General features: G+C 37.6%; 1 protein-coding gene across 5 annotated transcripts in view; it reads left to right on the top strand.

Moving 5' to 3' along the window:
* The window catches only part of CCDC62 (coiled-coil domain containing 62), a 48,125-nt gene that overhangs the window by 15,697 nt on the left and 20,210 nt on the right, over positions 1-12,218 (top strand). For 4 of the 5 annotated variants that reach the window (XR_005214037.1, XM_037817210.1, XM_037817208.1 and 1 more), the window contains exons 4-8: positions 2,291-2,392; positions 4,115-4,286; positions 7,073-7,174; positions 10,522-10,610; positions 10,962-11,077. Coding sequence is in view for 4 of the 5 variants with exons in the window: in XM_037817210.1 (XP_037673138.1) it covers positions 2,291-2,392; positions 4,115-4,286; positions 7,073-7,174; positions 10,522-10,610; positions 10,962-11,077 (581 nt within the window). In the remaining variant the exon portion in view is untranslated. The remainder of the gene's footprint in view (positions 1-2,290; positions 2,393-4,114; positions 4,287-7,072; positions 7,175-10,521; positions 10,611-10,961; positions 11,078-12,218) is intronic. The other variant, XM_037817211.1, reaches the window with a different exon arrangement.

The raw sequence follows: 12,218 nt of genomic DNA, 5'->3' as shown, positions 1-12,218 counted from the left end.
AGGTGAGTGCCATCCCCCCAGGGCGGTTCTGGGCTGCTGGGCTGTGTAGGGAGGCTCCCAGTCTGCTGAAATGATGGCTGAATGGGGCTTTGTTAATTCACACTGTTCCACCTTCCGAACTCTGGGACAATCAGCTGAGGTTGCAGGGAAGGCTAATGTCCACGCCCACTTTTGTGGTGTGTGCCTGTTATTTGAAGCACTTCCGTCACACTGGGTTGTCTGGGGCAGCTCTGGGCTATGGGGCTGGCGGTGGGCAGGAGTGTTTCCTGTCCACCAGGATGATGGCTGTGAGCGGACACCCCCCTTTTCTTGGAAAGTTGTGGTGTTTAGTGAATTTTCTCAGCCACTGAATTATTGCCTTTTGTCTCAGAGCTCTCTTAGTTCTGCTCTTGTCTTGACTTGCCCAAATTGCAAGTCTTTGAGGCTTTCTGTATTGGGCTTCTTAGAGTAATTGTTTTAGAAAAAGAAAAAAGGATTAAAAAAAAAAGAAAGAAAAAAAAAGGGCCCTCCTCACTGATCTAATGGTTATTGAAATGCTAAGAGACAAAGCAATTAGGGCCATTAAGGAAAGGTCCACAGGGCAGAGAGATCAGCTTTTCTTCAGGATTGGCATATGAGCCTCAAGGCCTGAGCTCTGCCCTTCCCCTTTCTATGTTCACCAGAACTCCAAAAATCCTCCGCTTTTATTTTGGAGTTTTTCGTGCTGTTTTTTTCTATGCCTGTCTCCTCTCTGCTGGGCTGGCTGCTCTCAGATTCTCTGGTGTTTGGGCTCAGTCTATCTATGGTTGGAGTTTGGATCAGTAGAATGAGTTTCCGATAAGAGCTGCCACTGCAGTTCTCCCTTCTCCTTCCCGGAGCTGACAGCCCCTCCTCCCACGGGACTGAGCCTGGCAGGGAGGGGTGCAGGTCCCCTGGCCACAAAAACTTACAGATTTTGCTGATCTCAGCAGTTCCACGTTTTCATGAGTGTTGTATGAAGTATGCCCAAAGTCAGATTGCTCTGTGGTGTCCAGTCCACGCAGTTCCTGGCTTTCAACCTACTTTCCTGGAGGAGTAACTAAAACATACAGCTCACCAGTCCGCCATCTTGCCCCTAAAAAAAAAAAAATCGCAACATAGTTTTTAATGTACTATTGGCACGTTCAACAATTGCCTGTTCTTCAGGATTATAAGGAATACCAGTAGTATGACGGATGCCCCAAGTTGTAATAAAACTAGCAAATTTTGCAGATGTATAGGCTGGACCACATGAAAAGCTTGGTTCCCCACATCATAGTTTTGTAATCATTGTATTGTTTCGGTTAGCTGCTAACCTGAGATCAAATTTCGTGAAAACCCTTTTATAACTATTATACTATTTGATTTAATTGCATCTACCATTTTATGTACAATAGGTTATTTTAGAAAGTCTTTCTCGAAGTCTGAGATAAATTTCCAGTTTTGGTAGCTTGAAGTTATGTATTCTAAACTATTGTGGCTTATCTGCTCCATGTTCGTGGCATATTGGGAATACACTGTATGACTCAGTTTTCAGTTTTCTATTTTAACTGGTCAATCATCAGATATTTTTGAGCTCATAATGATATTCAGTATAGGTTGTGGTAATATAATCAGTCTTAATAATTCATAATAATACAGATTTTATTTTGTGTCTTTGTTTTCTTTTTTCAGAATTATATTCTAGGCAGTAGGTATAAAATAAGTAAAAACTATTTTAGAACTATTGGTATGTTGACTTAAAAAATGGAACATACCATTTAAAAAATCTGCTTGTTCTTTTTTTTCCAACCAATAAATACATCATTTACACAATAATTGTGTCAAATACAGTTCTGTGGTTTTAAAAAAAAAACCTGATAAGTGGGAATAGTCCAATATGAAATTCTTTCAATGTAGAGTAAAAAAAAATACAACAAAAAAGCACAGAACTTGACTAATTTTACTTTAAGAAGGAAATCTCTCACTAATCCAGTTCTCATTTATTCATTTTATCCTTACTTGTCAACCTAAAATTACACATAAAAGACATTAGGAAATAGACATGTATGCAAACATAACCAATGTGATTCAGTAGACCAAATATAAGTATTGAGAGAAAACTAGAAATGATGGAGAAACAGAAACTTGTATTCCTTTTTAATGATTGCTTACTTAGCCCACTTTGTTATTAAAGTAAGTTAAATAAACAAAAAACTAACTAGAGAAATGAGCACAGATTGTGGCTGGTGATGGTAATGAAAGTTTTAAAATGACTCAGTTAGTAATTGTTTTGTGTGTTGTTTCCTTGTAGGCTAGAAATAACAATCTCAGCAATACATTAGTGGAACTTTCTGGTCAGATAGGACAATTACAAGCTCGGGAACAGGCACTGACTACAATGATAAAGCTAAAGGTAATTAAAAATAGTAATACCTCCATTTGCCAGGATACTTTGCAGTTTATAAAGAATATCCATATGCATTATCTTAATGTAGAGCTATCAACATTATTTTCATTTTTTCATTCTTGTTTTAGCAACGGGGGAAACAAGTTTAAAATGACTCCCCCAAGGCATTGAGAGAGGAGGCAGGACTCCACTTGGGGTCTTCCGTCTCCAAGGTCTAGCCCATGGCCTGGCATGCCTGAATTAACTTGTTCTTCTCCAAGGTATCTGCTATTAGGACTCATAAAGTTATTGGCAGCAAGATTACTTATGGATGCTTTTTAAACTGGAGAGAAAAACTTAACAATCAAGCAATTGACATAGCCACTAAAATGTGATGTATGGTAATTTGCAGTCACTTCTGCTATGAAGCGTGTCTTTGACACAGATTATCTCATACACAATTGGTAAACGGGAATGATGTTTGTGTAACAGGAAAGTCATGCTAATTCGTATGTGATTTTCCTTAACATATTAAGGTTTTGAAGAGATCAGGGGTAAGCTTGCTTAAATTAAAGAGAAAATACTACAGATCTACAGAGTTGTCTTTAGTCAAGTAGTGGTCAGTTGAGTGCTTCAACTACCACTGTGGTTTCCATCATAGGAAACTATGTGGCAAAGCTGTGAGGACTAATGAAGATGCTGCAAAGGCATTTTCCCTGCATTGAAACAATGCAATAATTAGAAGTCTGCTCCCCGAGTTAGATTTTTTTATTTTGAGAAAATGGTATCTATTAGAAGTAAATACCCTCCAGGACCTGTTTCTCAAAGGAGCTAGTATGAGCCACAGGTTTGGGGCTAAAAAGGATTGATTGTGATTCTAGATGTAAATGCTAGTAGAGACTTAACTGTCTTACTGTGTTTATTAGGATTGTTATTTTTTGCTGCTGGTTCAGTACAACATTCCATTGTTTTGGAATGGTCTACCCCAACCCTGTTTTTCCCATTAGTCGTCCTAATGCAAGAGTTGCAGAACATGACTGTTTTCAGGAACACATATTTGCTATAGCAGAAACACTTCAATTTAAGCAGGAGTAAACTTAATAATTATTCCATGTTAGTGGGTGAGGGAGAGAACGTCTACTTATTTGTGTATTTTTAGGTCTTCTTTGAATTGTTTTTCAACAAGCATATATCTTTATATTGCTCGACAATAAGCAATTCTAATTTGGGTGGATTTGGGGTGAAGTCTTGGAATCTGTCCATTTTACCAAGCTCAAAAGAAAGGCAGGAAGGGCTGACATGGTGAGCCCATGGGACCTCATCTGGAATCCAGAGGATAAAATGCCTCTTCCCAGGGCTGTCTGTCTTCCTGCTGCTATTCCAGTTTCCTTAGGTGATTTAATTTGTCTTGTTTTAAACTTTTCTATAAGAGAGTAAAGTATAATGGTTAAATGCATGGTTTCTGTGGCCAGCATTTCTGTGGCCAGTAAGTTCAGGTCATGGCTTGATCACTTTCTAGTTGTGTAACCTTGGACAAGTTATGTTAACTTTTCTACGACTGTTTACTCATCTGACAAATGTCAATAATAATAGTATCTACCTCATAGAGTTACTGTGAAGATTAAATAAGTTAAGACATGAAAGTGCTTACAACTAAACCTGGCACCAATGAGATCTTAGGTGTAATCTTTTCTTATTGATTGATTGGAATTTAAAAATCTAATAACAGCTTTTAAACTTAATTTTTAGGACAAAGATATTATTGAGGCAGTCAATCACATTGCAGACTGTTCAGGGAAATTTAAGTTGTTAGAACATGCATTACGTGATGCCAAGATGGTGGAGACTTGTATTGTGAAAGAAAAGCAAGATTATAAGCAGAAACTGAAAGTACTTAAGAGTGAAATTAGTAAACTAAAAGGTATGGAAACGACATAAACTTAATATTTTATCTTGGGAATGTTTCTTCATTTGGGTTCATGTAATCTGATGATTGGGAATAGGCCTTTGCTTGCCTGAGGCCCTGACATGAAATTTTCATTTCATTTATATAGAGTTATGCTGCAGTTTTTTTGTTACAAGCAGATAAATCACCGAGTTGGGGGAGACTGCCTAATCCAATACATTTTTTAAAAACCCTACCTTAATTTCGGTGGCTATACCAGTTGGCTATTGTTAATACAGGCTCTGTAATAAACAAGAACATCTCAGCGGCATGTAACCATAAGCTTTGAATTCGTGCACCTGGAGGTCATATGGGAGTTGGCTGATCTAGATTGGGCCCATGTAGGGCTGCTCACCCGGGCACCTCTGCTTTATGCGTCTCATCTTCCTGCTCACCTGTGGGCCAGCTTGGGCATTTCTGCCCCTGGCAGTGGCAGAGTTAAAGAGAGCAAGCAGAAACATATGAGGACTCTTGAGATCTAAGCCCTGAGATGCCATCACTTCTGCCTCATTCTGTTGGTCAAAGCAAGTCATGTGGCTGAACTTGAAGTCAAGGAGAGGGGAAATACTCTGCCCTTTTGTGGGAAGAACTTAGCAAAATCACACGCAGAGAAGGATGAGGACCTGCTGCTAATAACAATCTACTGGAGTGGTTTTTTGGTGCTTGTTTTAATTTTTAAAATTCTCTTTGGGTTTTCTTTTTCTGTTTTCATTCTCATGGTAATTCCATGGTTCATGTCTTTCTGAGTGATATAACTCTTGAAGTTTTATAATGAAAGGAAGGCTAGGTATACCAAATGTGCTAAACACTGTGAATATGGATATAGGAGGTGGTATAAAAATTTAAAATTATCTTCAAAGGCTATGGAAGTAGGCCCATTTTTCTCTAGACTTTCCCTACTGTGGTGCAGAGTAAACTGTTGAACTGAGGAGCTATCATTTTTGTCTTAAATCTGTCCCCATAATATCACATTTTATAAATGGTCATTGCTTTAGACAAGAAGATTGACTTCCTCTATGGAACAAACAACCTTAGAAGGAGTGACAGAAAATATAGGGTGATAGAAGTTGTTCCTACTACTGTCCGTAGTAGAATGCCTGTGAGGCAGTGAGTTCTGCATCATTGGATGTATTTAAGCAAGGGAACCTTGTGGAGAGGATTCCTGCATTTGCCTGAACTAAATGAGCTTTAAGTTTCTTTCAGCTAAAAGATTCTGGAATTGTGAAATTTTATCTTGGTTGATTTAATTAATTAGTTAACATACTTTTTAAATTGTGGTAACATATATACAACATAAAATTTCCCATTTTAACCTCTTTCAAATATACAATTTAGTGGTATTAATTACATTCACAATGTTGTGCTGCCGTTACCACCATCCATTACCAGGACTTTTCCAACACCCTGCACCCACTAAGCATTAACTCCCCATTCTCCTTCCCCCATCCCCAAAAGCTACCGCTAGTAACCTGTAGTCTTTCTGTCTCTATGAATTTGCATATTCTAGTTATTTCATTAAATGAAGTCATACAATATCTGTCCTTTTGTGTCTGGCTTATTTCAGTCAGTATCATGTCCTAAGGTTCATCCATGTGTAGCATCTGTTAGAGCTTCATTCCTTTTTGCGGCTGAATTGTATGTATAGACCATCCACCTGTTGGACACGGGTGGCCCCCACCCTCCGGCTATTGTGAATAATGCTGCTGTGAATACTGGTCTGCAAATGTCTGTTCAAGTCAGTGCTTTCACTGCTTTTGGGTATATACCCAGGAGTGGGATTGTCTGGTCATGGATAATTCTGTCCTTAACTTTCTGAGGAACTTGGCTGATTTAGTTTTAAAATCTTGTCCTTCTGATGCCCTGACCTATGGCAAATCATGGGTCTTGTCCCCATTTGTAGTTCAGCCAAACCACAGTCATAATTAAGCTCTTTGACAGCAGGGATGGGCTGTCTTCTCCTTTTGGATCTACAGGTAATAGCACAGCACCTGGGATATATTGTACACATTCAGTAAATACTTATTGAATGTTATACCTAGGTAAGATATTCAAGTAAAAAGAAGTCCGTTGTATCATATTTATGCTTTATAAATATTTTATAAATTCAACCTTTAACAAACACGTTTTTAAAAAAAGAAAAATAGAGTAACGAGCACTGGAATAGGGAGTGAAGGAGATACTCGTGTGGTTTGGGTGGACTGGAAGGCTTCTTTGAAGACTTGCCTTTGAGCTGAGACTGGAAGGGTGGAAAGAACTAGCTGTGTGAAGAAGCTGTGAGTCAGACCAGGCAGGAGGAACAGCAGATGTGAAAGCCAGAAGGTAGGTTTGGAGGGCGGGACATGTTCAAGGGCTGGCGACAAAGAAGGGGGGGAGTGGTGGGTAGGGAAGGACGCAGGAACCGGGTCACTGGGGGCTTTGTAGCCCGTGGTTTCATCCTTGGTGCCCTAGAAGCCACTGGGAGGCTTTTCACAGAGAAGTGACATGAGCAGATTTTTATTTTTAAAAAATTGCTCTGATTACTCTGTGGACTGTGGGCTGTGTAGGTTCAAGCAGAGAGACGAGTGAGGTGAGAGATACTGACAGTGCGGACCAGGTTGTTGCCGTGGGCGAGATGTCAGGTGTGCAATCTGTTTTGGCCTTATGTCCCTCAGGACCTTCAGTCAATAGCAGAGGGCGCTGAGGACCTAAGGACTGTTCATAGCCTCTGTTCTCCCAGGAACTAGTATTTATGTGAGGATTTTTTTTTCCTTTTGTTTGTGAAGAGGAGCTGAATGAAAAGACAATGGAAAATAATGAACAACGAGAAGAAATCATTCGCCTCAAACAAGAGCAAAGTTGCCTGCATGATGAATTGGTTTTTACTGGTAAGTATAGATAACTAGTTTAAGTGATTAAATAGTTACATATTTGTAACCTGAACTTTTTAAGGTACTACTGTGACAGGCTAAAGCAATCACTACCTCTCTCAAAATAATTTTTTGATGATTTTTTTTTTTTTTTATAAACCCCCTTTGAGGGATGGTAGACAGGCAAGGCAGGGAATTTTGAAACTATTATGCCTTCCACTTAACTCGCTTTCCTTTTGAGTAAAATGAGGAGCTATGGTCTCTTCCTTCTGGAGTATGTGACTATGCTTCTCTCTAAAAACATAATACTGGTGCTTAAAAATTCTTTAAGAAAGAATATTGTGAATTGATTAAGGTAGGAAGTTTATAATTTTGTAAATACCTGATACAAATTAGGAATTCCATGTTTTTCCAGTTTTGCAAATATAGACTTCCTATTAATTATTGCAATTGTGAAAATAACTGTGTGCTATGTTACATCATTGTGATCCTAAAATAAGAATGTTGGGTGAATTTTTCTTGATTTAAAGCAAGTTTGTCAATAATGTTTAACTTATTCCCCTTTCTGATAACATGAAAATCTTACTCCACCCCGTCCACCCCCACCCCGGATAGATCACACCCTATGCCTTGCACACCCCAGTTCCTCATAGTTTCCCTTGGGGAAAGTCTCTCCTCCTTTCTCCACCCCCAACTGGAAATCCCTGATATGCACATCTGCTCTATATCCCTACCAGCCAACAAGTTTTGACTGAGCTTTAATTTCTGTAGTTTGTATTGTGAAAATTATAGATTTGCAGGTTGATAAAGTTCCAAACAGAAAATTAACGGTGTGTTTTTTGTTTTTTTTTTTTTTGGTCTACTCATGCCTACCTTCAATCCTTCTTCTAGGAAGAGGCTACATTTCTGTAAATTGAAAGGAAAATATACAGTATTACATTAAAAAATCTTTGAATAAGGTGGAATTCTTATCTAAAATTGTGTGTCTGAAGGTTGGGGAAAGTATGGTTTGCTACCACTAGAGGTCACTATTTCCATTATTTCTAGCATTGTTACATCTCAAAGTAATGTCAGTGTTTCAGCAGTCTTGTTAAACTAATGAAGATAAGAATAACACCTCTTTTTTCTATTTTTTTCACTAAGTAATTGAGTATATTAGTGCATATATTGAAAAAATTCTGAATCTTAGTTGCCTATCACATGAAGAGTTTTTGAGAAATAGAAAGTCTTTAAAGGAGTGCTGCGCTTTTATTATAATGAAAATACAGTTTGTCTACCTATGGGGACAGCTCACAGGCACAAATGTTCTTTTTTTTTTAATTTTGTGGTAACCATTCACTCTTTTTTTAAAAAATTCAATTCAATTTTATTGAGCTATATTCACAAACCATACAGTCATCTACAGTGTACAATCAGTTGTTCATAGTACTGTTATATAGTTGCACATTCATCACCAAAATCAATTTTTGAACATTTTCATTACTTCAAAAAAATAAGAATAAAAATACAAGCAAAGAAGAATACCCAAAACATCCCATCTCCCTATCTCCCCCTATTATTCATTTAATTTTTGTTCCCATTTTTCCACCTATCTGTCCATACACTGGATAAAGGGAGTGTGAGCCACAAGGTTTTCACAGTCACACAGTCACACCGTGTAAGCTACAAGAATCAAGTCTTCTGGGTTGCAGTTTGACAGTTTCAGGTATTTCCTTCTAGTTATTCTAATACACTAAAACTAAAAAGGGATCTCTGTATAACACATGAGAATAACCTCCAGAGTGACCTCTTAACTCCATTTGAAATCTCTCAGCCCCTGAAACTTTGTTTCATTTCTCGTCCCTCTTTTGGTCAAGAAGACTTTCTTAATCCCACGATGCCAGGTCCAGGCTTGTTCCCAGGATGTCCTGTGTTGCCAGGGAGATTCACACCCCTGGGAGTCAGGTCCCATGTAGTGGGGAGGGCAGTGAGTTCACCTGCTGACTGGGCTTAGAGAGAGAGGCCACATCTGAGCAACAAAAGAGGTTCTCTGAGGGAGACTCTTAGGCACAATTATAAGTAAGCTTAGCTTCTCCTTTGCAGTAACAAGCTTCATAAGGGCAAGCCCCATGATTGAGGGCTTAGCCTACTAACCTCAGTGCTTGTGAGAAAATCAATAATTCCCCAGGTGGGGAAGTTTAATAGTTCTGCATTTTTCCCCAGTTCCTCAGGGAGATCCTGCAAATACATTTTTATTCTCTGCCCGAATTACTTTGGAATGTATCGAGATTTCATGCCAATCTGTACAAACCTACTGGATCTCACTTCCTATTCAAAGTTCCATGTAATTATGGTGTTTGAATAAACTAACCATACAAGTTGAATTATTTAGTGTGCTACAGAAAATATAGATCCTGCACAAAATAAACATATCTTTCCTTTGTCTCACACAGAAGTTGAAGTTTTAAAACACAGTCAATATCATCCTTTACCCTTTGGCCTGATTTGCCTTAGTCCTAATCAGTTCTGCTTCATTCATATCTCTAACTAAAGTCTGAACTCTTTTTGAGCTTTTTAAACAGTTGCTGAATGAGGTAATGCTGACATTCATAGCTGCCAAACTCTAGCTTTGAATCTCAGGTGTCATACCAATAATTGAAGTTCCAGGCATCGACCAGGTTATACACAAAAAAGAGCTCAGCATCTCAGAATTTAGAGATAACCATTACAACTCAGGAATAGATGGGACATAAATATTCTTGGTCATTGAAAATACTTAGGAAAGGCCTGATTGTGAGATTATATCAGATTTACCTGCGTAAGGGCAAAAATAGTGATTTTTTCCCCCTTGTAATGTTAATTTTTTTCTGTTGATAAAGGAAATATATTGTTTGGATTTTTACATTGATATTGTATTCATAAATTACTTGTGTAATGTGAATAAAATTAAGAATAAAAGTAATATATATTACAGAGATTTGGAAGCCACACACCTTTCCAAAATTAAAAAAGAGGAGGGAAAAATTGTCTTTTATCCTTCAATCCAAAAATAATCTTTCTCAATACTTCGGTTAATTTGCTCTCAGACTTTTTTCTGTGCATGTGTACATGCAAACACACATGTAGTTTAGATAATAGAGTTGATACAAATTTTGAATCCTTTTTTACTTAGCCTTAATTATATTGTGAACGTTTTCCTATTTGATGAAAGAGCTAGCCAGAATCACAGATTATAAAGCTCTTCCCAGCTAACCATTCTGCAATTTTTAAATCCAGGAGTGAGGACAAAAATCTTAGCTGAGCATTAAATTGTTGGAAATGGAGAGACTTGTGTTGATACAATATGGCTGACGTAAAATGTTTTAATATTATTTGTTCTTAAATAGTGGAGAGAGAAAAGAGGAAAGATGAGTTACTTGATATTGCAAAGTCAAAGCAAGAGCGTACAAACACTGAACTGCATAATCTGAGACAGGTATGTGCCTGACTATAGTTCTGAAACTATTAAGAGGGGAAATATTTATTCATTAAATTAGGAAAAATTATGACTGTTGATTTTATTTATGATGCTTTTGGAATCTTAACTGCAATAGACTTATATCATGTTTAGCATCAGTGGGTAGGATGTTGCTCATGGTTACTAAAGGTTAGGAGACTGGTTATACTGACAGATCTTTGTGCTAACATAGGAAAAATAATAGCAAACATAACATATTTCTCCAGTCACTGCTCTGACCATTTGAGGGTTTAAAAGTGCTAAATTAAAAGTGCTTAATTTAGTTTTGCTGTAATATTTTGCACTGATTTTATCAATATCTGCGGGCAGATTTATGTAAAGCAACAGAGTGATCTGCAGTTTCTTCATTTCAATGTGGAAAATTCTCAGGAATTAATACAGATATATGACTCAAAGATGGAGGAATCAAAGGCTCTCGAATCCAGGTAATCTTAGTGAGATGATGTTTATGTGATCTTGTATTTTACTCCGTTATTCAATCAGTATTAATACTAAGTACTTGTTATTGGCTAGTACCTATTACTGTTCCCTATATAGTAGGGAATAAATATATGTAAACTAATAATTATCATTGTAATCCTAGGTTGTAATAAGACTGATTTTCTTGGAATTTGAGGCATCATCCTAATTCACTTGGTAAAAGTAAATTCATTAGTATGTGTTGTGTAGAAGGCTTTGAATTAGAGTAGAAATATAGAGGTGATAAATTCATTTACTCAGCCAATGTTTCTTTTGCACACACAGTGTTCTAGGTACTGGGCTAGAAATGGGGAATATAAAGATTAATAGAACACAGTAGTTTTAGCTGTAAGAAGTCATGCCAAAGAATGGTTTAAGTAACTGCATCAGAGTTCACAGGATGAGAGATGTCATTTCTAGCTGAGGGCGATCACTGCTCTTAGCTTGATTTTTCTGTTTTCCTTGTTAATAGGAGACATCTCTTGCCTATGACAAGCAGTATATTTGAATTAAATTGGTTTCTATAAAATTAAAATATGAAGTGTGGTTTAATTTAACAGGCACATAACTGTACCACAGTGAAATAAATTTAGTCTACTTTTTCAAGCAGAAATGTTACAAAAAGTTATGAAAGGTAGGAGGCATTAGGGAAGTTCCCCTATGGGTACATATAGCTGCAAAGACTGCACTGGATTTTAGGCAGCTCCTTTCCCTGGGAGAATGGAATTCAGAATAATGGTAGTTATTGACAGAAGGGAGTGTAAGAAGCAATTATTACTGCAGGCAGTGCGAATGGGGATTAAACTGCATTTTGCTATTCGTGTAGTTTTGTTCTTTTTTCTTTCGTACTTTTTTCTGATGCACTGCATCACAGCTGCTGCCATTGCCATTAGTCACCAAACCAATTCAAGCTTGCAGGCAAAGAGAAGTTGCAGGTCAAAGCCCCTAACAGATTGGCTCCTTATCCTATTCGCACTTCATCATCACTGAGCAGTACCTGGGCCAAATGAGTTGAGGTTATTCTTTAAAAACATAAAAGTCTTATGCTATTATAGAAGGAGGGAGGGAGTTGAGGTTTCCTATCTACCAGAATACTGAATACATGTG

The sequence above is a fragment of the Choloepus didactylus genome, chromosome 23 (assembly GCF_015220235.1).
Source record: "Choloepus didactylus isolate mChoDid1 chromosome 23, mChoDid1.pri, whole genome shotgun sequence".
Classification (NCBI taxonomy): domain Eukaryota; kingdom Metazoa; phylum Chordata; class Mammalia; order Pilosa; family Megalonychidae; genus Choloepus; species Choloepus didactylus.
Note: the sequence above shows the minus strand (reverse complement) of the source record. Positions and strands in the feature narration are given on the sequence as shown.